The 25,689-nt window shown below is 37.1% G+C and overlaps 4 protein-coding genes across 9 annotated transcripts; 2 read left to right on the top strand and 2 right to left on the bottom strand.

Annotated features, from left to right (window-relative positions):
• Positions 1-189: 189 nt before the first annotated feature.
• LOC135759584 (uncharacterized) lies at positions 190-6,923 on the top strand. The gene is made up of 5 exons (XM_065273952.2): positions 190-400; positions 755-839; positions 1,168-1,706; positions 4,265-5,573; positions 6,141-6,923. The coding sequence occupies exons 2-5, from the start codon at positions 755-757 to the stop codon at positions 6,521-6,523; spliced, it is 2,316 nt and encodes a 771-aa protein (XP_065130024.2). The 5' UTR covers positions 190-400; the 3' UTR covers positions 6,524-6,923.
• A 1,301-nt stretch (positions 6,924-8,224) lies between these two features.
• On the bottom strand, positions 8,225-12,970 carry cryba1l1 (crystallin, beta A1, like 1). Of its 3 annotated transcripts, XM_065273947.2 has the most exons (7): positions 12,834-12,970; positions 12,439-12,551; positions 9,596-9,678; positions 9,391-9,509; positions 9,166-9,307; positions 8,930-9,072; positions 8,225-8,695 (listed from the first exon to the last, which is right to left on the bottom strand). In XM_065273947.2, exons 3-7 carry the CDS (start codon positions 9,668-9,670, stop codon positions 8,548-8,550), a joined length of 627 nt encoding a protein of 208 aa, XP_065130019.1. In that variant the 5' UTR covers positions 9,671-9,678; positions 12,439-12,551; positions 12,834-12,970; the 3' UTR covers positions 8,225-8,547. The 3 variants fall into 3 exon arrangements, with proteins under 3 accessions (XP_065130019.1, XP_065130020.1, XP_065130022.1); XM_065273948.2 differs by lacking the exon at positions 12,439-12,551; XM_065273950.2 differs by lacking the exons at positions 12,439-12,551; positions 12,834-12,970 and adding an exon at positions 10,014-10,134.
• crybb1l1 (crystallin, beta B1, like 1) lies at positions 10,457-13,944 on the top strand. Of its 2 annotated transcripts, XM_065273951.2 has the most exons (6): positions 10,457-12,091; positions 12,461-12,558; positions 12,647-12,765; positions 12,855-12,987; positions 13,063-13,205; positions 13,317-13,944. In XM_065273951.2, the coding sequence occupies exons 2-6, from the start codon at positions 12,466-12,468 to the stop codon at positions 13,486-13,488; spliced, it is 660 nt and encodes a 219-aa protein (XP_065130023.1). In that variant the 5' UTR covers positions 10,457-12,091; positions 12,461-12,465; the 3' UTR covers positions 13,489-13,944. The 2 variants fall into 2 exon arrangements, with proteins under 2 accessions (XP_065130023.1, XP_073668215.1); XM_073812114.1 differs by having other exon boundaries at positions 12,000-12,091; positions 12,855-13,205.
• An 831-nt stretch (positions 13,945-14,775) lies between these two features.
• On the bottom strand, positions 14,776-22,558 carry cabp2b (calcium binding protein 2b). 3 transcript variants are annotated; one of them, XM_065273944.2, is made up of 7 exons: positions 21,592-22,558; positions 20,894-21,136; positions 16,480-16,510; positions 16,262-16,393; positions 15,431-15,540; positions 15,213-15,360; positions 14,776-15,096 (listed from the first exon to the last, which is right to left on the bottom strand). In XM_065273944.2, the coding sequence occupies exons 1-7, from the start codon at positions 21,673-21,675 to the stop codon at positions 15,071-15,073; spliced, it is 774 nt and encodes a 257-aa protein (XP_065130016.2). In that variant the 5' UTR covers positions 21,676-22,558; the 3' UTR covers positions 14,776-15,070. The 3 variants fall into 3 exon arrangements, with proteins under 3 accessions (XP_065130016.2, XP_065130017.2, XP_073668214.1); XM_065273945.2 differs by lacking the exons at positions 20,894-21,136; positions 21,592-22,558 and adding an exon at positions 17,855-18,473; XM_073812113.1 differs by lacking the exons at positions 20,894-21,136; positions 21,592-22,558 and adding an exon at positions 17,452-17,803.
• Positions 22,559-25,689: the final 3,131 nt, after the last annotated feature.

Raw genomic sequence — 25,689 nt, 5'->3', positions numbered from 1 at the left:
TTCACATTTATAAATGCAATTATTCAGATTTAAATTCAAATTAATCTTTCTTTGACAATACTTTCTGGCACTTTACCACGCACAAACGTCATGTTAAATAATAATAATAATAAATTTGACCTAGCCGTATGTTATAACACAGAATGTTCAATAATACTGCAATACTTAAAAAAAAATTAATACATAAAAAATTAAGTGGAAAGCCAAAGATCCACACAATCGCAGTGGAACTCTGCGCAAACCTGCACAGCTCCAATAGTTTGTAGTGATGCACGTGCGACGCGTCTTAAAATGCATTTACCTCGACAAAGGTGAACGACACAAATTCGGAGGAACCACAATATTTTTGCCATTACATCTCATGTGACAACGGAAAAGTACAGTTCATGACGGCATAAAGGTTAGCAGGTTTAGTTTTTATTCGCTAAAAACTGTGTTGACTTCGCTATCTTACGTATTCTCAAATTAAGAAAGTCTGATAGCTTGGGGTCAATTTCATGTATCAACGTTAACATGAATTTGATTAGATATCAAGTGTTTAATTGTGAACGAGATTGCATAAAAAAGTAAATAATGTAAACACACATGTTTGTAGGCTACACACTCTTGTGTTGACCAGTAAACACAGCTAATTGAACTCTGCACGGGAATTTTATATAAAAAATAGCATCTGGTGAACTTCATAAACTTTAAGAGCTATATGAATTTGTTTAAATGATTAAACTGTGACTTGTCTTTAACTGTCTGTCTCCAGATGACATTTGAGTCGCTTCTCGTGAAAGAGCTCCAGAAACAGCAGAGCAAGGCAGAGTTTTGCGACATTGTGCTGCGGACTCAAGGTTAATGAAAGTTTACTCTTCATCATCTTCTAGTTGTCTTGACCTCTTTATCTCTTTTCAGCCCTTTTCATCAAGGTTCCTTCTAACAGTAACCGTGCATGAGGCATAAATTGTGTCTGTGACATCTACAACATATCTACAATTAATTTTCATAGAGTACTAAAACGTGTGAAATCATCAATTTCATTAGTCTTGATTAAAGGAAGGGTTTTTCTCATGCTGCCTTGTATTGTTTTCTCTCTCTCTCTCTCTCTCTCTCTCTCTCTCTCTCTCTCTCTCTCTCTCTCTCTCTCTCTCTCTCTCTCTCTCTCTCTCTCTCTCTCTTCAGGTGTATCTGTGCCGGTGCACAGCTGTGTGTTATCTGCCTTTAGCCCTTGGCTCTGTGGAGCTCTGTCAGGCATGCCGTCACTGACTGGGCAGAAGCGACTGATTGAGGTCCAGGCCATAGAATCCTGCACACTGCTTAGTCTGGTAACTCTAATGTACTCAGGTCAGTTAAACAAGGACAAACAGGAAGTCCTCTCAGCAGCCTGCAAACTCGGCATTAACATACCTCAGCAAGTCACTATAGAGAACGAAGCAGAGAGAGCGGCATCTGAACCGAAGTCAGTGGAGAGAGAGTGTCAGACCGAAGTTCTCCTCACAGCATCTCTAACGGTCCCCTATGAATGTCCACATACTGAGGAGACCGTCAAAACCGTTAACGTGACTGGCCTGTCATCGTGGAGATCAGACCAAGGGCTCGGCTCATACGTCGGTGCCTCTGATATCACCCTGACAACACTTCAGAATGTCCAGGGTATTCCAGAGAAGTTGCCTTCTTTTCAACTCATGAATGTGGTCCCCGAAACCTCTGTGTATCCCACAGTGAGTGCACCTGCCTGTGTGCCACAGCATTACGAAATTTCTCCTGAAAGCTTATCTGCCCCGATGCCACCCCATCCTCTTTCTTCATACGGTACCTGCGCTGGGCCAATGGCCATTCAGGGCCAGTCAGCACTGGAGGGCGTTTCACAGGGTCAGGAATATGATTTAGGATTAGAGCAGTTTGAGAACAATATCCCTGGTTTTATCAACTACTTCCTTAATGCAAACAGTACTCAGGGTGCAGAGCAAAGAGCGCAAAGTCAGAGAGGGATGAGAGGAGACAACAAAACCAGAGGAAGGCCGAAGCGGGTGAGGCAGGCGAGCGTGAGGGGAGATTGTGCTGCAGGGTGGGAGGGATGGAATATTAGGAAAACAAATCAACATATGCATAGGTTTGGAAGAGTGGCACAGTCAGTCTGGATTGGGCAAGGTGGGGGTAGGGTTGGCAGGACGCTAGACACCAGACAGGTTTTGAAGCATCAAGGGAGACTTAATCGGAGACAAGGCAGAGGAGCCATTTACAAAGAGGAAGGAGAGAGAGGCAGGTCCTCATCAAGGGCCAGACCCAGAAAGAGACAGGCAGAGAGAGTCGTAGAGCCAGTGTGTCAGGTAGGTATCTCACAACATCTTCAGAACAGGAGGTATGACATCAAAAAACAAACATATGACTGATTTGTGTTTGAATAAATAAGGGGGAATATCATAAGGAATCAAATATTTATTGATCTTTGGAAATAACAGAGCTTGAATTACATCTTTTAAACACATATTCATTCTTTATTAATATAGTTTTCGACATTTTAGGAAAACATTCTGAGTTTTTATTGGCATGTTATTCATTATTTGGTCCAGATAACCCATTTCAAAAACAGTAAAAAAAACTATTCTAATTAAAGAAATTAATATGTCAGCACATATATTTTTGTATACAAAAGTCAAACATTTAAACATACACCTTTAGATTAAAAGATTTTTAAGATCATAAGAAACATTTTATTCAAGAGCAACTTAAAGAGTAACTATGGTGCGATTTACGTTTTTACATTTTCTTAGGTGTGTAAGTGTGTATTAGTACTTGTTAACAATATGCAAAAGTACATCAGCCAAAGTAAGCGTTGACGCGAGTTATCGCTTCCAACGTAAATCTCTTTTCTTGGACTACAAAAAACATACAGATTGTAGGCAACGGTTTACTTCCTAGGCCTGTTGACGTAGAGAAGACCGACATTATCATAATTCCTCCGGCTTCGGACTCACAGCCTGTAAGTTAACTCCTGTAAGCATTGCATTGTTAGCAAATCTTTTAAATGTGATAAGGAGCGTCACATTTCCGGATGACGTCAGAGGTATTCAAGCCAATCACAACGTACAGATTAGCTGGCCAATCAGGGACATAGTGCTTTTCAGATCGATGAGCGTTTACAAAATCAGAGCGTTTGAGGAAAGCAGTATATCTGGAGCTACAAAAATGTACGGTATGTGGAAAATAAGATGATTTTTCAACTATAAACCCACGTGAACACATTGTATTATACCAAATAACACAAAATGACATTTTTAGCAATGAAAAAGGTGCACTTTAAAATAAAATTGGAAATCTTTATCATCAAGGAAAAGCACTAATCATTAGAAAATGTTTCGATACCCTTTTTCTCATCCTGATTCCGATACCTGGGCTCAGGGTATTGGCCGATAGAGTACTGATCCGATACCTGGGTGTGTATTTGTATATAAAGCTGTATACTACTAGTAGCCTGTATATACTGATATAATTATTTTATAAGGGGTGCTTCATACTTATTCCCTAATAAAACAAACAAATACATACAGTGAACTAGAGTTTTTATATTATCTGAAATACATTTGACAGTAATATTATTTATTTTTCTAAAGTGAAAAAAAACTTCAAATGCAGCCACAAATCTAACACTGTAAACTCAATATAAAAATATTATATATATGAAGTCCAGAAACATTATTTTGTTAAAAAAAGGAATTTCAGTTTTTAAATACAAATGCACAAAAAAGGTCATTTATAAACACTAAGTGCAGCCTCAATGTAGTAAAATTAGAGACGCATCCTTCTCTGCCCAAGCCTTTGTGTAACCATTGTGTTCTTTGGGGTGACGCATCTTCAAATGCTATATTAAGTTACTTATTTTATAGTTGCTAATACTTGTGCCAGCCATCGAAATTGCAGCATGGCATATGAGACATTTTGTAGTTTAACAAGTCGGAAATACTGCCAAACAGCGGACATAAGGATGGCACGTTTTCATTTCTGCAAAGAGGAATTGAATTCCGATTTGCAGCGTTAGCTGTAGCGGGCATAACTAGGTCTTGTTTAAGAAAATGGTATCGGATCGGTACATTGGTTTAAGTACTTGCCGAGACCGATGCTCCTAGTATCGGAATAACCCTACTAATCATCTGTCATACACATTTACAGATCAGTGAAATGGACATAACCCAAAAAATCTATAAAGCTTTACTAAGAGAAAAAAACATGTTTAATGTGACCCCTTTGAATTATAAAACGCTTGTTGTTTCTCTTGCAGGACAAAGCTCTGCCTGTTAGGCGAACAAGAGGTCGTCCCCGCAAACGTTCCTTGGCCCTACCAAGCGCTGCCCACAGTGAGATATCAGCATCTGTGCAGAAAGCTACAAACCCTTCAGCTTCATTCCTGATGCACACCGCTCCTCTCCCAGCATCCAATCCGACAGACCTCGCTCAGCCAATGGACTGGCTTATAGATGATGTCATTGCACAGCTCCCTTTTATGCCCCCCATTACTTCAGGGATTCAAAACAGTCAGGATGGCACAATGAGTACGGCAACATTAGATTCTCATCCACAAACACAGACCACAGTAAAGCTTACTGATCTTGATGTAGCGCAACCACAGCCCGAAGGTGAGCTTACAGACATACTTGATAGTTTTCTGAGAACGTTTGATCAACACATTGGCGTGTGTGATGGGATTCCAGACGGGTCACATAGCAGCGTAACGGATGCAGATCAACAAATAGCCACATCAAATACACTTACAAGAAATGACTCTTGTTACCCATCCCGGACTTCTTTAAAGAACACGACAACACCACAAGCCCCAACATCGACTTTACCCAGGCCACAAGTCTCTGTCTGCAGACCACGAAAACCACCATTTAAAAAATTAAAAGGATACCCAAATGTGAAGTCCGAAACTTGTAGGATGACCAGAAGCCAAAGCAGGAAAAGGGAGCTGGAAAACCCTCAAGATATGCACTGGAGAGATGAGCTTCCAGCCAAAAGGAGGAGACGAAAGAAACAAGAAATAAAGAAAGGTGAAATTTCACCTCAAAATGAGAAGAAAACGCAGCTGCATAGTGAGACCAGTCGCAAGATTGACTCAAATTGCAATGTTGCAAGCGCATTGAGGAAAGTCATGACCCTGCCTAGTGCACGCAGAGTGAAATGTTGTGCCCAGTCGACAAAGAACAAACCGACGACTTTGGATGGGTCACAGTCTTCAGACTTGTGTGGTCACGAAGAATCTTGGCTTGTAAAAAAGCAGACATGTCACACCAAGAGAGACAGTCTGTCCAAGATGGATCAAAGTACGGCATCAGCGAGCTCTCAATCCGACCAATCAGTCACGAACACATTCACTGAGTCCCATCCAGAGACGGCTCTTTCTGCTTTTGAATTAATGAAAAACCTCTTGGAGAACCAGAGAAAGAGAGAAGAAGAGCAAAATAAACACGATCACAGGAGGTGGAGTGCAAAAAGATGGAGAGAAAAGGGAAAATTTAAGCTAAAACGAGGTGCCAAGAGGACACGACCTTGCGACCAGACCACTTCACCTCAGAATGCTTTGGTTAAAGGTAGGCGGTATTAAAGATACACTAATTTTCCAGCTCCCCTAGGGTTGAACATTTGATTTTCACCATTTTGGAATCCATTCAGCAGATCTCTGGGTCTGGCGGTACCACTTTTAGCATAGTTTAGCATAATCCATAGAATCTGATTAGACCATTAGCATTGCGCTAAAAATAACCAAAGAGTTTTGGTATTTTTCCTATTTAAAACTTGACTCTTCTGTAGTTACATCATGTACTAAGATCAACGGAAAAATGAAAGTTTAGGTTTTTTAGGCCGATATGACTAGAACTATACTCTCATTTCAGCGTATTAATCAAGGACTTTGCAGATTCAATGGATTATGCTAAGCTATGCTAAAAGTGGTACCCCCAGACCGGAGATCAGCTGAATGGATTCCAAAAACTGTAAAAATCAAATGTTTAACTCTAGGGGAGCTGGAAAATGAGCATATTTTCAGAAAAAGTGGAGTGTCCCTTTAACCACAACCATTGTACTAATAGCAGCAACATTATAACAACAACATGAATCTCTTTTTCACAAGTATTAATTATGTATAATTATATTTACAGGTGAAGAAGAGAGACTGATCAAGAACAGCTACAACAAATCAGTTGATGCTGATGCTGACCCCTGTCCTATTTCTCTTTCTCCAAGTACTCTTTCAGAGTCCTCAGACAGTAGTCGTGCAATGGTACATAGCACAGAAAGTGTAACATTAACAAACATTACAGCCATGCCTTGTGTCTCGTGTACAACAGACCCTGCCATACCTCTCGAAGCCGGACACATACAGTCCCCCGCAGACATTTCGGAAGAAGATGTGGATGTCGTTGAGATTTCAAGCTCTTTGTCTGAGACTACCGCTGTGTTTCCGATCATTGCTGACATTGTGCCTAGCACAGAGGAGGAGGATGAGGAAGAGGCAGAGATTGATGTGTTAGACTCTGATTAGATGTGTGCTACTTTTTCTTCTCTGTTTAATAGTGTTTATCTTTAGAGTTCTGACGATTTTGACAAATTTGAAATGGAAATTTCAAATACTGTGGTTCACTAGTGTTTGTTTGTATATAATTTGACCCAAGGGTGGGATAAGTGGCAGAATTTGCTGTTTGGATTTTGGTGGAATTTTCATAAGTTTGAGTTCTGAATGTTGACGTTTTTTATTCAAATCTGTGTCTGGTAATTTAGAGGACTGCTATTAGTCAAGCACATTTTCTTGTGTCTTGAGTCAATGTTTGTAACTATGTTCAAAAAATAAAAGACATGGTCCGACCACTAACGTTCTTGTGTGTAAACTGCATGTTCAAAAATAAAAGTCCAGAACAGGTCAAGAAGTACTTTAGTTGTAGCTAAAAAAAGAGTTTTCTTTCCAAGTAGGGAAATGATCTTGCTTAATTTTGGTTGTTGCACTAGTAGTTAATAAAACTAAAGTCATTTTTTGTGGTTTACTGTTTTGTACATAAAATCATCCTACATAATTTAAAGAACATTCTGTGAAAAATAATCTTGATATCTTTAATATCGACTGAGTAAGGTCACATCAAAGATTGAAATTTAAGTGAAATCAATGAATAAAATCAAACTTTGATTCTTAGAATTAGATTGAGACTCTTACCTGGATTTCACAGACAGGGTCACGTTATATCATATCATATATTATTGCACGGCTTGTTGGATTGCTTGATTCTGATTGGCCGGTCACTACATTTGAAGGTTTGTTATTCCCAGATAACAACCGCTTAAAACTAATAACACACAGTAACATGTGTGTTAATATTACACCAAAATTAAATATGAATATGTTTTTTAAAAACATATTTAGCATTATATTTACAAATAATTAAACAAAATAGTGTGTTTGTACCATTTGAAAGTAAATGGGTTATCCTTGTGAAAGGTCTGCATTTGTTAAAAATTAGCAAATAAAATATTTTAAATGAATATTTAATATTCCTTACCTTACTTATGACGTAAATAGACGTGTAATAATCCATTATTATATTATATATATTATATTGTGTTATGTTATATTATAAGTTCGGGAGGAGCATGGTCCAATGTGAAGTGTCCCACACTTATATTATATTATATTATATTAATTAAGTTGATTTAACTAAGTTCGGGTGGAGCATGGTCAAGTCATCCATATTATATTATATTATGTTATATTTTATTATATGAAGTTTATTTAACTAAGTTCAGGAGGAGCGTGGTCAAGTCATCCATATTATATGTTATATTACAGTACATACTATTGTATATATTATGTTTATACTATATTATATTATATTATATTATGCTTTATCTCATTCCCTATCGATTACATGTTAATGCGAACTCCTGAAATTATATATCATATTATATATCTTATGCTGCATCTATGTATTATTTATTGTCATCTTATTTTTGAGTTATATAAAATATCCTGATGCTACTGAAACATTAGTTCTGCATTAAAATTGTTTTTGCACTACCTTGTGTTTAACAGCTTAACATCTTCTTCAATATAGAGAAATAAGAATTAATTGCATTATCCATTATCCATGTGCTTACATCTTAAACTCAACCTTTGTTGCGCACAGCTCCTTTCTCACACACAATAACTGCACATAGTCACTGAAGTGAACATAAGTTTATTTATTGGTTTGTGATGTTCTTATCCTCCTCCTATACATTACACCTGAGCAGCTCTCGGTCAGTCCCCTCACAGGGATACAGCCAAACATAGCTTATATCGCATTAGTTGTGTGTAGCACCTCAGGGGGTGTTATTTAGCACCTGACATAAACCACTGTCAGTAAATGATCGACACCCTTATGTATGACAGGGTGCTATGTATAGAGTTTGGATACGTTTGTTGTGTTTCTAGCAATAGAAAGACTCTTCAGGAAAAAGCGCAGGAATGTGTGCTTGTGAATGAAGTGTTTGTCGGGCGGTAGGGTGATCGGTGTAGTGTCCCCTGGTAAGGCTAAGCTCTTAGTGGTGGATTCTGCGGATGGACTGGATCTGAGGGGTCTGGCTGTGGGAACCCCAGTTTTTCCAGTGCTGGTAGTCTCCGCTGTGCCTCTCACACTCCATAATGTACTGCCGGCCCCTGTATCCTGGGAACTCATAACACACAAAACTACAAACATAGACACATGAAGGGAAAATAATCAGTGATTGTATTGCTGTGATGAAAGGATATAAAAAACACTCAGCTCATTTGACTGTTTTCTACAAAAAATCATTCTTAAGATATCTTTAATACTGACTGAGTAAGAGCATGTAAAAGATTGAAATCAATGTGAAATCAATGATTAAAATCAAAAATAAAACTCAATAGCTAATATTTGTTAAAAATAAAGAGGGTACTCACGCGCCACATTGCACATGCATGGATCCCACTTCAGTTCCACACCATCCCATGGCTTGCAGAGAAGGGTAATCATCACACAGTTCTGCACTACGGCCCAAGAAGTTCTCCTTCTCGAAGATGACCATGCGACTGCTTTGGTGAGACTAAAGACAGAATAAGAGAGAAAATATGCGAATACATAAACACACACACACATATTAAACAGCTTTTGAGATAAATAAAGATGATGTACTCACAGCACAGTAGACGGGTCTAAAGGACATAAGTCTCTCCACGTGGTATGACAGGTTTCCACTGTAAGCATCCCAGTGAGGGTACTCTCCTCTCTCCAGGATGAACTGCTGTCCCTGGAAGTCATGGTGCTCATAACCCACCCAGCTATAGAAAGAAAGAACATCCAGTCATACCACATACAGGGACACATGCTGTTGGCTGGACACGTACTTTGTGCAAACACTCACGCTCCGCTCTCCACGCGAATGGACCGGATGTTGTCGAAGCCACATTGCTGGATGTTACAGCATTCTGAGGTGAACTCCTGACATTTTCCCTGGAAGTGTTCCTGTTCGAACACCGTCACCTACACCGGGAGCACAGAGGTTAGGTGTGTTATAATAGTTTTATTACATGTACTTTATATTGGTTGACGTGTACAGTTGAGTTTACCTTGAAGAAAGGAGCCATTCCCATGCCAGAATTGATCATGGGCTGCATCATGCCGGATCGAGAGAATCTATACATCTTAATATCTAGTAAAAAATATATAAAACAGGCATTAATAAATAAAAAAACACTTTTGAACAAAGTAAGAAAACTGCAAAGAAACTGTATTTTGTATTTTTTTTAAATGACTATGTAACCTAAAACAAAAGTTAGGCTACTTAAATGTGCATCACTAATAATAATTTTTATGAAAACATTTTACAAATAATTTACGTAGTACAATAATTGTATAAATAAAAAAATATTATTATAATTTGGCCATAATAAAAGTATTCCAGTTGGTTGTGAAGTAAACCCCACTCGTTTAATAATAGTGCCATGATCTCCTTTACAGTGTATGAGATGTAATTTGGCATCTTACCGTTTTAGTCACTAAGCTTGGGAGTGGCACGAGTCTGAACGCCTGTTTTGCGTAGAGCTTTGAGAGAACCTGGCGCTCCGGTTTTATACCGACCGACGCGCCCGCGCACGGATTTGCGCGCTCTCCCCATTGAGAATTGAGGCGCGCGTGGAGTGCACGCGAAGCGCATCTCCTCTGTTGGAAAGGCAGGCCAGCTCAGCACATACTATAGAAGTGGCACACGGTGGCCGCGAGCCCATTCACTGCGTTTGGGATGAAATGGGGGACACAAAGCTCCAGTATGTTTTGCTGGTCAGCAGTCTAAGCTACAATGAACCAAAAATACTGGGATTAGTTGAGCTGAGTGTTGAAATGAAAAACCAGTGGAGCTGCTGTGGATGCATGGAGGAAAGTGTGTTGTTCACAACATTCATATAGGCTACAATGTATAAAGTGAATTTAAGTTAATGCAACTTACATTTTTCAGCTATAGTGAAATTTTAAGTTGAATTTTTTTTGTGTGTGTGTGTTACCAATTGAAGTAATTTTTTAAGTTGATCCAGCTTTAACATTTTTATAGTGTAAGCTTATATTTTTCATAAAAAAGTTTACATACCCACATAAATAGGCTACCCAAATTACTAAATGTTGCAATGTATTATTTACCCAAATTAACATTTTAGAATAAATATAAAGTCATCCACACAGTAAAATAATAGAAATATGGGAATTAAACAGTGCACTTGGCTGAGTTATTTTCAATCCAGGTTTGGGTCGAAAAGGGACAAGCCCAGCCATTGGGTTAAATTAACCCAAAAAAGTTTATATTTGACCCAATAATGGGTTAAACAATTCATAGCATACACTGTAAAAAATGTGCTGTAATTATGCAGCTGGTTGCCAGTAAGTTACTGTAGAAGATAAAGACTGAAAATGTTTCCTGTTTATTTAACTTTGAACAAACTGTTGCCAGTAAATAACATAAATGTAAAATCTACAGTAATTTACTGGCAGCTAGTTGCCAGTAACACCCAGTAATACTGTAATTTCTACAGAAATTTTTTACAGTGTAGGTTACATACAGCAGATGACTCTGGGCCAGATCTCAAACTATTCCCACACAAGCGTGTACGCACAGAGTGTATAATGTGACTACGTTTAGTTTAATTCAGTACATATATTTTTTATCGAATTAATTAAACTAAAAAGTAACTTGCATAAGTTTTTTTTAAAAAGTAACTCAAATATTAATACGTACATTTAAAAAGTAATGCGTTTCTTTACTCGTTACTTCAAAAAAGTAATATTATTACGTAATGGACGTTACTTGTAATTCATTACCCCCAACACTGCACATTTTCTCAACCAACTTCATAAGGTTGTACCTGGAAGGCTTTTTTAAGATACAGACATTACCAATAATGCTCGGGACTTGTTGGCTGGTTTTTCTTCACTATCCAGTCTCACTTAACCGTTTAAAAAATTTGTATGTAGTAAATTTGCCTGAAAAACTTATTTGAGCATTAATAAGACTTTTAACTGATTTTACTGAAAGCATAGTACACACAATAGTTGTATCAAAAAATTCTTTAACCCTGTTTTATATCTAGTTTTATTTTAACCAAATCCTCACTTCCATATAAAAAATAATGCTGCAACTATTAAAACCCCCAACTGTAAAAAATATGCAGCATTTTTGTCAAATCAACATATATTTTTTATGTTACTTATACTAACTTTTATCAATACACACCCAAAGGGTACTGATAAAGAAAAGTTCATTCAAGACTAGACTTAAATTAAAAATTTACATCTGCATAAAAACTCTGTCCAAGATTAAAGATGAGAATATCTGAGATATATAATTGTGTAATGAGTTGTTTTCATTAATTCATTTCTGTGTCTTACTATCTCTAACACTCTCTTTCTTTGTGCTGATGACGTGAGGCTTTTCTGTGAATATGCTGAATGCGGGACATTTTGTTGTTTCATTGTAATCCCTATAGACTCGGCGCCAGGGTATAAGAGCTGGGGGCACAACCGGACACAAACACTCTCAGAGTAAACCCTGGGTACGGACACACGCACTCAACACACAGGTAAGACAGAAAAATATCCACTCACACATACACATAAAACTTTCATTTAAAGTAGTAGTTCACGTGAAATAAACATTATAAGAAAGTCTTTGCATATTTTATCCACAATGTCTAATCTGTTCTGTTTTTCATACAACAATAAGTCATGGTTCTTATTGTCTTTCACTCTATGAAATATATACACTAAACCTTTTTTTTTGCCTTTTTGAGAGAGTAAGGTTTCTTTAACTTCGCTCTTTTTATCCCCTTTCTATCCTACAGCATAGATTTGAAAATAATACATATAATGCTGCATACACCATTTCTATATTCTATATAAAAATGAATCAATTTTTATAACTTAGTACCTATTTTATTATTTTACTCCAGGCATCATGTCTTCCAGTGGAGATAAAAAGACCGCCTCCCAGACTGATGGCAGGGCAGCCCAGACCAAGAAGTCCGAGATGGGCATGATGTCCTACAAGGTAAAACTATTAAACTATATGAAAATGCTGCACATATCTTGAAGGTTGGAGTTAGTCTTGTACTAACAGCTTTCTCTCTCTCTGTTAGATGTATGTGTTTGACCAAGAGAATTTCCAGGGACGTATGATTGAGATTAATGCTGAGTGCATGAATGTTTGCGAAATGGGCATGGACAGAGTTCGCTCTCTACGTGTGGAGTGCGGTCCGTAAGTAACCCCATTTATTTTGTATGTTTATTACACAGTCTTAAAAGAAGAAACAAGTCACTACTCACTCTTTTTATTTTATTCTGTAGTTTTGTAGGCTTCGAGCAGATGAACTTCTGCGGAGAGATGTACATCCTGGAGAAGGGCGAGTATCCTCGCTGGGATTCTTGGAGCAACTGCCAGAAGAACGACTACCTGCTTTCCTTCAGACCCATCAGAATGGTGTGTAGCACACAGTGCTCTCCTACATCTCTCCTTTGTGTACATCTAACAAAACACATGGCTTTTCTCTCAAAGGACCCTGAGAAGCACAAGATCTGCCTGTATGAGGTGGGTGAATACAAGGGCCGCAAAATGGAGATCATGGACGATGATGTTCCCAGCCTGTTCTCTTACGGGTTTACGGATAGAGTTGGCAGCATCATGGTCAGCTGTGGAACGTAAGTAGCCTATATGCCCCAAATTCACATACATTTAATTTAAATATTTGTGCATGAGCTCAGTGTAAATAGTACAAAGTAGTAAATATTAACTTATCCCTGGTTTCTCAGCTGGGTTGGTTATCAGTACCCCGGATATCGTGGCAGCCAGTACCTGCTGGAGAAGGGCGAATACAGACACTTTAATGAGTACGGTGCCCGTTGGCCTCAGTTCCAGTCTGTGAGGCGTATCCGCGACATGCAGTGGCACCCCCACGGCTGCTACACCATGGCTAGCAAGTGAGGGCCGGACCAGGAGAGGAAGAGGAGGGGTGGACGAGAGGGAGAGGGCCGCAAGAGAAAGGAGAGGAGAAAAGATATCTGAGAGGCTGCATCTTCCCCATGTTGCCATGTTATGAGGGGTGGATGTTAAATGGATGACAGACTCCCTGGCTCACCTTGCCGGTCACAAGGCCGAACATGCCCAGCAGGTCTCTATGTTTCTCTGTTGGTTGCAGAGATAGCCATACATCCCTCTTACTCGCTAGTTCCTCTCTTTCTCTCCTGCGTCATAGCTTTTTTCACCTTTCATTATTTATTGTTATCCGTTCATTCACCTTCCCACAAACCCCCTTTCTTCAGGAGAATGGAAAGAGGGAGAGAGAGACGAAGGGATGAGGAGAGGAAAGCTCCCGTGCCCTATGTATCTCCCTTTGCCTGCTGTACAAAATCCTGCTGCTCATCTTTTCAATAAATCTTTGTGAATCTATCATTTCATGCGTTGTATTTATCTTAATATCAAATAAGACATAATAAGTGGATAAAAAATATATTTATATTTTAAGAGAGTAAAGCTTTTCATATTTAAACTATGAGGTTTTTTTATGGAGGGTGTCAGTAAGTCACTTTGGTAATCCTTTAAACTTCCACACTTCCACAAAAATACTGGGTTGTTTCAACTCATGGGTGGAGAAACTATGGACAAACCCACCACTAGGTTGAATTCACCCCGATATTTGAAAGAATTATGGGTCGAAACTACCCATCATCATATTTAGAGTTTAGTCAGCAGATGGCGCTATTGCCGCGCTAAATTAACTGCTACACTCTCAGAAATAAAGGTACAAAAGTTGTCACCGAGGCACTACCGTTTCAAAAAGGTACACATTTGTACCCAAAAAGTGCATATTAGTACTTTAAAGATACATATTGGCAGTTCAAAGATATTTTGTACCTAAATGGTACATATTAGGACCTTTTTAAAGGGTACTGCCCCAGTGACAGCTTTGTACCTTCATTTTTGATAGTTTACTATTATTTGCTTTTGTGATATCTTGCTTAGGATACCAAGCTAGGACTGTTACCACATAAATAAATAAGTGCGTGAATGTTTTCGAGAGAAATGTTTTGGATCTCACATGCTATAGCCTACACAAATAAATTTGTAGTCTTTATTGTAAATATAAACTTTGCAGTATATCTCTAAAATGTTGGTTGCTTGATAACTTGGTTATCTGCTGGCACAACAAGAAAAGACAAAAACAAGTAAATAACCAATCAATTTTATTTAAAAAAAATTTAAACATCTTTATATATTGAGTGACACACAGTTCATAACAGACAAATGCAACTCTGCCTAAATAATGTTTAAATAATAATTAATATAATATTTTCAGAAGAGACACTTTCTCTTCTTTTTGTTTAAATATTGTACATAATATTATACAGTACAAGCACAATTTTCCTTTATAAATACAATAGAATAAAAAAAAGGAATTTACTTTAAAGAAATAGTGCTAGTCTATAGAGGCCTTGCAAACATTTCTGCACTTAATTTTGTCTCATAAAGAAATAAAAGTCTTTGTGAAATTTCCTTGTGGATTGGATCAGCGTGACATCATCCTCACGAACTCTGAAGGGTTAATTGAGTTAGGAAACAGTAAGAGAACAAATAGTGATGTTACCAGAATAAAAATCATAAAATACACAAATATTTGTGGTTATCATTTATGTCAAACATTTTCTCACCTTCAAAATCAACCTGTCCATCACCATTGAGGTCGGCATCAAGGAGAATGTCTTCAATGTCTCTAGAATTCAGCTGTTCTCCCATCAGCTTTTTCATGGCTTCTCTTAACTCCATGATAGTGATTTGCCCATCGCCGTTAGAGTCGAACTGCACAAAATGCTGATATAAGTGCACTGAAGTCTGCAATTGTGTTATGTGATTGAGTGAATGTGTGTACCTCTTTAAAAGCATCTCTTAGTTCTTTGACTCCGATCATGTCTGCTGTCTCTGCAAGCATTTTTGGACCCATGAGCTCTACAAAGTCTTCAAAGTCAATTTTGCCTCCACCTTTAAAGAAATAATCAAATTCTGTCCTTCATTTACAGTGTGGTGCAAATGTTAAGACCACAAGTTAAAAATGCTCTCTTAAGACAAAATTACTTATTACATAATTTAAATAAAAAGTTAAATCGATAAATTCGTATTATTTTGATATTTGGTAATTCAAATAAGCATGAATTTGCACACATTTGTGCAAAACCTGATGATCCAAGGATGAAAAAGGAAATCTAAAATATGATAATAAAAACAATAACAATTTTGCTCATAAATTAATGGGACATAAAATATCTTAAAGATTTAAAATGTATCTTAAAAATCCTAAATCTTGAATATTAAAGATATCAAGGTTATATTTTCACAAAATGTTCTTTACATTATATAGGATGATTTTATGTAGAAAACAATAAATCACAAAATTAATTTAGCTGCATTGTAAAAAAACAATGCAGCTTTTTTGTCAAATCAACATATATTTTTATGCTACTTTAACTTAAAAAAAATAAGTTCAACTAGTTTTTATAAGTTACGTCAACTATTCACAAGTCAAAACTTAAAATAGTAGGTTTGCAAAACCAAGTTGTTTTAACTTCATGCTGCATTTATTTTTTTACAGTGTGGGTTCAGACATGGGTCACATTTTCTTTGTTTATGCCATAACATTTGTTTCTGTTGCTTTTTCATAATCAAACATTTTCCATATCAGATTTTCTGTGCTGATGTCACTCACTGATTTGTTGACTCAGCTCAATGAGTTCCATCTCTGTCGGCATATATCCCATATTTCGCATGCATTCGCCCAGGTCCGTGCAGTGTATGTATCCTTTATTCCTATCAAACTCTTTAAAGGCTTCTCTTAGTTCTATAAGCACATGAAAGTTAATACATAGATTACAATGTCCTCAAAAGAACTGATCATTGTGTGGCATGTGTGCTTTCTTTGAATACCTTCGATTTCTTCTGGACGGAGTTCTCGGTCCTGTTTGATCAAGGCAGAAAGAAAACAAAGATATTAAAGAGGGTAAACATAATGCATTTAACACTTGACTGCTTCAATAGTCTCGCTTTTATTTCTGAATCATTCAATAAACCTAAACAAAACACACGGGAAGTAGAAATAAAATATGTACTTATGAAAGTAAAGATTGATCTCATGAAAGTAAACATTTTTGAAGGTTGGTACCATTGTGTTAAAATGTGGTGATATAGATTACATACTATAGGAAAGTTGCCTGGCAACACATGTACTGTAGTTAAGGAGATTTAGAAGGTTTAACTTAAGGAGACACACACAAAATTGTCCGGAGAGTGGATGAGGTTAAATGAGGTAAAATACTTTGTTCAATACATTACAATTAAAACATTAATTTCGCAACTTTCGCAATTCATGTGACCATCCATTCACAATACATTCATTCAGATTGAGCAAATCTTTAAATCATTGGTACAATACAATTACAAATTTTAACAACAGACCTTAGCCAGGGTAAATATTATATTTAAAATTATGCAGTTAGAAGAAAAGCAAGAAGTCTGTTTAATGATTAGCACTGTCTTATGTTTATCGACAACAAAACTTTTGTTGGCTGAACACATGATGCCATGCCACAAAACAGTAAAAAAATATATTGCATCATAAAGAATATCATCTTCCTTAGGTTTAACAACTGTTCAGAGTTGTCCAAGCACTACATTTAACAAAATAAATCTTCAAACACCACTGTATTGGATGCTTCAACATGCATTTCATATCTGTCGATATCCTGAACGCTCTTTCACAACAAAACACATTAGTGGATGAGATCAAATGTAACAAACATGAGCCACAAGTATGTTAATAACATTGTGTTGTAAAGGGTGATGCAGATGATGTCATGTTTAATATTAATGCATGATGTTTTAGTTGTAGTTTTTACATACGAGCTGTGACTTCACAAAGCCTTTTCTTAGGATGATGCATGCTGGTCCAACGATGTTATGTAGCATTGTGCAGTAATGCATTTAATGTCTCCTTAAACTCAGATGCAACTTCCTTTTTCCCATCTGCTACTCCAGGTGGGCCGAGCCCTTGTGCCACCACCCTGTGGCATTTATCCTCAGTCACACCCTTAGGGTGGGGCCAAATTTTATTTGAGACAATCTAATTAAGCACAGTTTAGTAAATTTGCCTGACATGTCCTTGAACTACAAACTATATAGACATCTAATTAAGTAAAGGTGCTCTCCCACTTCGTCACATACCTTACAAAACTGATTTAACATAAACAGACAGTTAGTAAGAGACACAGATACACAGGCCCTGACCTTTAAATGTTTGTCTTACCTTGCTCATTTTGTTTTTCATTGCTGCTTTGGTGCAGTTTCCCATGGTTCAGAACTGATGACGCTGCACAGCTTTTCTTATATGCCTTCCTTTGAGCTTTATTATGTTCCTAACGCATTAAGTGGAATGCCGACATGACATTCACCTGCTTTCATATTCTGAACACAAAGTGTTTTTTTTTACTTCACAGCTATTTAAATTCCACCCAAAATAGTAAAAGATTTAAACCTTTGGGTTTTCTATTCTTTGTTCTCTTTTCATTTTCTGACAAAGCAAAAACAAAAACAACCATGACATCGTCATTTCACGGAATAAACAAATGTCTCCCTGATCTATTTATCTCTCTCTGCCTTCAGATTGCAGTCCCATACAAATGATTTCATGTGCAAGCTAAGAGAGTAAAGAATTGGGGGGTAAAGGGAGGGTGAGAATTGGATGAGAAAACTAGAAGCTTTTTTTAATCCCTCCATTTCAGATTAAAGATGCAGAGACATGGGATGATGAGATGGAGAAAAGGAGAACGACAGAGATTTGAGAATCAATGGAGAGGTGGTACGAATGATGAGAGTTGAGTATATCCATTATTTATATAGATATTTTGAGATTATTATTATTATCTGTAAATAACCATGCATGACCATTTAACAGAAATGCTATATGCTTTATGTTCCATTGCCATGATATCATTTTGGCCAATAAGATGTAAACAATCACACTAATTGTGTCTCTGAACTCTATGGTGTTTGTGATAATCCCAGTCTATACAAAAACACATATTTGGCTATGAACAGAGACAAACGCTACTTGATCCACATTCACATTTAAAATAAATCCCAGCAGCTTTTCTCTGTGTGACAAGCCTGTTAATTCACACGCATGCAAGCATTTCCGAATGTGCCGATGTTAAATAGGACTGCAAAATGCGTAGTAATAAAAATTGACAGACAATTTTTGGGGTTTTATATGTCAACAGGGATCAAAACATGCCAACAGCAGATTTCAGCTAGATGCATGTAATGAGTAATGGAATTAATTGATTGAATTTATTATTAAAACGCATAAGAAATAAACAACTTTTTCTTTTTTATCTCTTATATTTAGGCAGTAAGCTAGTCTTGTATCCAGTTATTCGCAGCATAATCAGATGTCAGACTTATTAACTTAGGTTTTATTTCTTATCATTCATGTTAATTTCTGCATCCTAAAAGCAAATGGTACTAAATAGCACTAAAAGTGGTTCTTGGCTCGTAATCATAGAGGAACCATTTTTGGTGCTATGTAGCTCCTATGAAGCACCTGTGAAGAACCATATGAGGGTCATATAGCAGCACTATAGCACTAGATATGGTTCTACATAGCACCTTATGGTTCTACACAGGTGCTACACAGGTACGTCATTGGTGCTATATGGCACTTAAAATGGTTCCTCTATGATTACGAGCCAAGAACCACTTTTAGTGCTATTTAGCACCGTTTGTTTTTAGAGTCTACATTTAATAAATTTATAAAATCAAGCGTTGTAACTGGTAACATTAATGCACCACACTGTATTAAAGATTTGTTGGTTCTTAACTTAAAAAAAGGAAGTTATATGGATGCCTTAAAAATATTAGTTAACTCAAAAAAAAAGTAAATGTTATGTCAACTAACTCAAACTTTTAAGACAACCAGGAAACTTGCTTTATTAAGTTGAACCATATTTTTTAGAGTACATGAATAACTTAAATGAACTAAAATGAATAACTATTGACTCTAACTAGCATGAACAAGAATTAAAACAAGCGGAAAACTATATTCTTCCTTGTTTGGTCATGTTAGCTAATGCATTTACTATAATGCAGTTATGTTTACAACCGTTTTTTTTTTTAAGTGTTGCCGTTTAATATCCATTCTCAAGTGACTTAAACCAATGGATAAAATTTCATCGAAAACTTAATCGAAGAAGATTCATTTAATATTTACGCAATATCTCCTAACTCCATCATTCTAAACTACTGCACAGCTATCCATGTCTCCAAGCCAATTAAATAATGATGAAAATAGCAAACAATGATCCCTCTTCCAGGAAGGTGAGTGGGCAAGATTGTGTTTCTAGTGTGCTCACCGCTGGTGATCCAAGCTCAATATCAAGTGATTAGGACTGGAGCAAGATTATCCTGGTGTAGGAACGCAACACCGAAAGACTAAAGTCAGGTCATCAGAAGCTGAACCATGAGAAGAGACTAGACCCCTTAACCTGTCATTTTGTGTCTGGCAGGCATCTAACTACTTAGTAATGAAGTAGTTCATTATATCTATAGTGTATGGCCATGGCTGGTTAAAATATGAACAACAAACCCAACAGCTGATTTAACTTAAAGGGATAGTTCACCCCAAAATAGCCGTATTTGACCCAAATCCATTGGCGGCTCGTGACTGCTCATCCGAGGGGTGCAAATTCAAAATAAGTGTTTGGCGTGTCATGTGTGTAGCTTGCGTTTTCAAAAGATGTGTTTGTTGCGTCATGCAAACTATGTGCATCACATGTTTTGTCAAAATAAGTGCCTGCTGTTCACGCATCAAAACCGTTTATGATAAAAGAGACACTCACGTTCACAAAATACACGCAAGACACTCCCTTAACAGTAAACTCTGATTACACATGAGATTATGTGAGTATCTGACAAACTCAAGCGTCTCTTTTATCATAAACCCTTTAGACGCATCTGCAGCAGGCACTTATTTTGACAAGACATGTGATGCACACAGGATCTCTCGACGCGCAGAAGACATATTTTGAAATGATGAACCACACACATGACGGGCTACATACATATTGTGATAAACTTCGCATCGAGCGCCCTCGAAAAAGAAGTCACCGGCCTCCACTGCCCAAATCTAAGACATTGAATAATTTAAACCGAACGACTGTGTTTGTCCATACTTTACCCAACCATTTAGGTACTATCTGAAACAACCCAGCCATTTTTAAAGGGTAGTAGACAGAGGTTCTAAAGGGTGACCCGCAAGGGTGTGTGTTGGTCAAAAAGAAATTCTTACTTGGCCGAAAACAGATTGGACAATTTCTTCAAGATCCATTTCCTCATCCTTCTTTGGTTCCCCAGTCTCACCAGGTCCCCCTTCAGCTCCTTCCTCATCATCTTTAGCACTGTTGAGAGCTTGAATGGCCTTATTTCTTTTCTTTCCCGTTTTAGCTCTTGTATTACTGGTGAATGCCTCCACCACACCCATTTCAACTTGTTTCCTCTGCTTCTCCACTTTCTTCTTAATCGCAGCCTGGACCTGTCAAAATGCACATCGAATCGAAGAAATTAACCAGGAAGTTACGATAACTAATTATAATAAAAAGTTAGATGTAACTTTTGTGCCTCAACAAGCACAAGCAGAACTAATGATCAAACAGGTACACTCTCCTTGTCCACCATTAGTTGGACAAACAGATAGCCCCGCCCCAAACTCATGTCGTTGGTTGGGGGCACACAGAACCACAGTGTTTAGACTTTTTAAGAGTTTTAACCAACCAATAAATTACTTTCAGTTGGCTCTTCATATTAAGCTTGGACAAGACATCTGCATCATTACATTTTAACATGCAATGCAATCAAGCTATGCATTTTATCAGTACATTAATGGGAACCCACATAGCATGGTGCTATACCAGGTTTTAAACAGTTTGACCTTCTATTGCCATTTTATAGCCGCAGACACATACATATACAGACATTACATAGGCCTACCTGTTTTGCTGTTCTCTCCTGTGGAGCGGTCATTCCTGGGCTACCTTGCACACCTGCCGATCCTTCTCGAATAATCATGAACATCGCTGCAACAATAGCACGGCTCTCTTCCTCGTCTTTGTCTCTCTCTCACACACAGTAAGACAACACCTGTTTTACCCCTCCCAATATGGGCCTATCTGAAGTTTCCTCAGAGCAATGACAGTTGTATTTTATTCTGCAACTCAAAGCGTTTTCATGAAGGCCTGTCAAAAGTTTTCAACAGTACATCAGCATCCTCTTCAAAAATCCACAGAAATATAATCAAACCTCTGGCACATTTTTCAATATTTCAAAATTTGATGTCCTCCGGTAGAATCTCACAGTTCTCGTTTGTCTCTGCTTCTCTCTTAGCAAACATAAAGAGTGTGTTTGGTCCAGCGGGATGAAGATGGACTGAAGTATAACATGTCTTTTGGTGGCCTTCTTACATTCGGGTGACACTCTATACATCCGATACCTTTCTCTCCTTACCTTTCGTTCTTCCTCTGTATCGTTTTTTTTTTTTTTTACAAAGTTAAGGGCTGTATACTGATGTGCATTGGATTGTTAAACAGAACAAATATCAAGTAGGGTGAAATCTTTTAAACAAATGTGGACCCCATGTCACATAAACAATATATTACACTTTTACAAAAAAGATACGCGATGCCACACATAACCCCTTAAATAACTTTATGAGTAATATTTAGGTATACTGAGACACTTTGACAGTCATCTCAATGTCAAAAAGTGTCCCAATGTACTTGAATTCACCCTATAGTGCTTATATTTGTAAAAGGAAGCATTGACAGTCATAAATGTTTATACATTAAAGAAATAGTTCACCAAAAAAAATGAAAATTCTGTCATCACTTACTCACTCTCATGTTGTTACAAACCTGTATACATTTCTTTCCTCTGATGAACACGAAGGAAGATATTTTAAGTAATATTTTTAACCAAACTGATCAAAGGCCCCATTGACTTCCATAGTATGCATTTAACCTACTATGGAAGTCAATGGGGCCTCTGATCATTCTGGTTACAAACATTCCTTAAATGCTACATATTTTGGATTATACTTTTTTGGTTAGGTCAATTGAAATCATTAAAAAATTGTCACAGCAGATTCATGGACATGAGCCTATACATCAACATCCTATACATGAAGTGACCTCAGAATAAACTGAGGATAATGGGGGAGTAAAAAGGACACTGTTTGTTGACGACAAAACCGAAATGTAAAACTGCAGGATTGAGTAACGAGTCAATTTTACTTGGATATCTAATGGCTATCCACAAACTGTTAGTGAAAACACAAGCAGGCAAAAATAGTGAGGTCAAAGGTGAGAGCCTAATAAGTAAAGGGTTTGAAAATGTGTACTATAAACAACAAATTAATGTTACACTGCATATGTTTGCACATGTCTTCTTGTAGTGTGTTTGATGAAAATAAACCATAAATTATTAGTCTGTTAAGGTCACTTACACAGGGCCTGTTTTCATGTTGTGGCACAGACGATGGTATTTTCAAATTTACCCTACGTTTACCCTCAATTTCCATATATGCCGTTACATACAGAAAATGAAAAACTACTGAAAACGTATTGGATCATTTCCTTCTGTGCCAAATTTAGGTGTAGATATTTTATCTCAGCCCAGACATGCAAACCGTCTCGTTGAGATGAATTAAACATCACAGGGAAAAGAACACTCTTGACTTTCTCAAGTTCACTTGGCCTTTCTCATGTCTGATTCATAGCTATGAATCATATACTTCAGATAACCTACACTAAATTGTATTCCATTATGTGCAGTTCACATTTTAAAATTAAATAAAAAATCTGTAAAAAAAAGTTTTTATTTTATTTATTTAAAAAAATTCAGTAGAAAAGCACTGCACCTGTGTTATAAATACACCTTATTAGAAAACGAATTGTTTTGGGGATATAAAAATATATATATTTGTAAATAATAATCGATAAATCAAAAAAGTGCATATGGACAACATAAAAGCCTTGTTAAAACATTTGCATTGTTTTTTTCTTTTATCATCCCCCTGGCAGCACATTTAAAAGCCATGTGTTTCAGTTTTGCAGCATCAAGACTGTCCACATGAGGGCTAAGAATTTGGAGCAGTTCAGGGCTAGTTGCATAAACATCTACCTTGTGTAACTGACATAAAAAAGCTGGTGGATCAGCTGGTCTTCCAGCCTGACTAGTTAAAAAAGTGGCCAAAACCCCTTTAAAACCAGCCTGCTACACCAAAACCAGGCTTGGAAAAGCAGCCAAGAAATGTAGGCTGGTTTTAGCTGTTCTTTCGGTAGGGTTGTTTGTTAGTTGTTTTTAAACTGAGGCATTTATTTGGTAATAAGGATAAGGTTTGATTAAACTGCCCTGCTGAAAAAAACAATACAACCATTACAGAAAATTATATTGGTTTTATTGGGAATTGTATTGGTTCTAATGGAATATGGCCCAAAACACACTACAGTGCATTGTTTTTTGTTGGTCTCTAATGGTATGTATTGGTTCTATGTATTGGTTCTAATGAAATATGTATTGGTTCTAATGGAATATTGCCCCCAAAAAAACTACAGTGTAGTGGTTTTAATGGTAACGGTTCCTATTAGTATTTTAATGGAAACCATTAGAATTTTCTGTAATGGTTTTATTGTTTTTTTCAGCAGGGTGTTGAGGATTCAGCTAATATTTTCTCATTTGAGGTTATGCAAATCTGGGTCTGTATAGAGCCAGTCTTAGACAGGTTTAGATCCTAATAGGGAATGTTAGTGTACAAGGGTGTTGTGATTTCAATTTTAAATGGAAATCAATTGAAATTAAGTCACAATTTCGAACTTCAAGTTAAAAATTGAATCGTCAATGCCAGTGTTGGGGTAACGCATTACAAGCAACGTGCATTACTTAATAATATTTCTTTTCTGAAGTAACGAGTAAAGTAACGCATTACTTTATAAATGTACACATTAATATTTTAAGTTACTAATACGAGTTACTTTTCAGTTTAATTAATTCAATTTAAAAATAAAATTATGTACTGAATTAAACAGAACATATTAACATATAATTACGCACCCTGTGCGTCTGAGCGGGAACAGTTTGCATCAGAAACGGAGATGGCAGGCCAGAGCTTGACATTTTTGCGATCATAAAAAACACCTGCAAGGCCTGAAAGAGATCAAGCCTCAGCCAACTAAGAAAAAGTAACGCAAAAGTAACTTAAAAGTAACGTAAGCATTACTTCCCATGAAAAGTAACTAAGTAACGCAATTAGTTACTTTTTGGGGGATTAACTTAATATTGTAATGCATTACTTTTAAAAGTAACTTTCCCCAACACTGGTCAATGCTGCCACGCCCCATGTCATGTCTGGTTGACTTGCCAAGCGGAAAAAAACACACATGTTGAGTGCTGCGAGTCAACCTCCTCTAACTTCACTAGTTACAGCCAGTTAAAGATATCATGGCAGATGCAGGAGACACCACCTGAGCTGCTCTTTACACGGGAAACAAAAAATAGAGAGCGCCTCCTGCCTTCAGCTGAACTCAATCAGAGTTTTTCAGTTTCTTAAGAGTTATGAAAACAGCATTTAAGCATGACTTATTGGGGTATAGTCTCACAATCTCATCTGACATTAATAAAAACGTGTTTTTAAGGTGCAGAGTACTGACAGGAATGTTAATCTGACAGGAAGTTTTATCTGGCAGCATTACTAACATGGCAGGGCATCTCTGGGTTCAAGGTCAGATATTATTTTTCATAAAAGTCTAGTCTAAAAATGGCAAAGCATTTTTTGTTCTTTAAAAAAAATGAAATTGAGAATCGGATTGTGACCTTCGAATCGAAAATGTAATCTAATCGAGGATTTGGAGAATCGTGTGTATGAACTGAATGAATATAAGTGCAATGTGATATTAGGTGACCACCAAGGTTCAGTTTGGGCCCTATATATTTTTTTAACTATATATGCTTTTACTTTACATCAGGGTCCTGATCATTCTTACTCTGTCAACATTTATTTTGTGATAGTAACTTAATAACTAAGTTACTGGGTTG

This window comes from Paramisgurnus dabryanus, chromosome 16, assembly GCF_030506205.2.
Source record: "Paramisgurnus dabryanus chromosome 16, PD_genome_1.1, whole genome shotgun sequence".
In the NCBI taxonomy this organism is placed as follows: domain Eukaryota; kingdom Metazoa; phylum Chordata; class Actinopteri; order Cypriniformes; family Cobitidae; genus Paramisgurnus; species Paramisgurnus dabryanus.
This window is presented reverse-complemented; position numbering and strand designations above follow the sequence as displayed.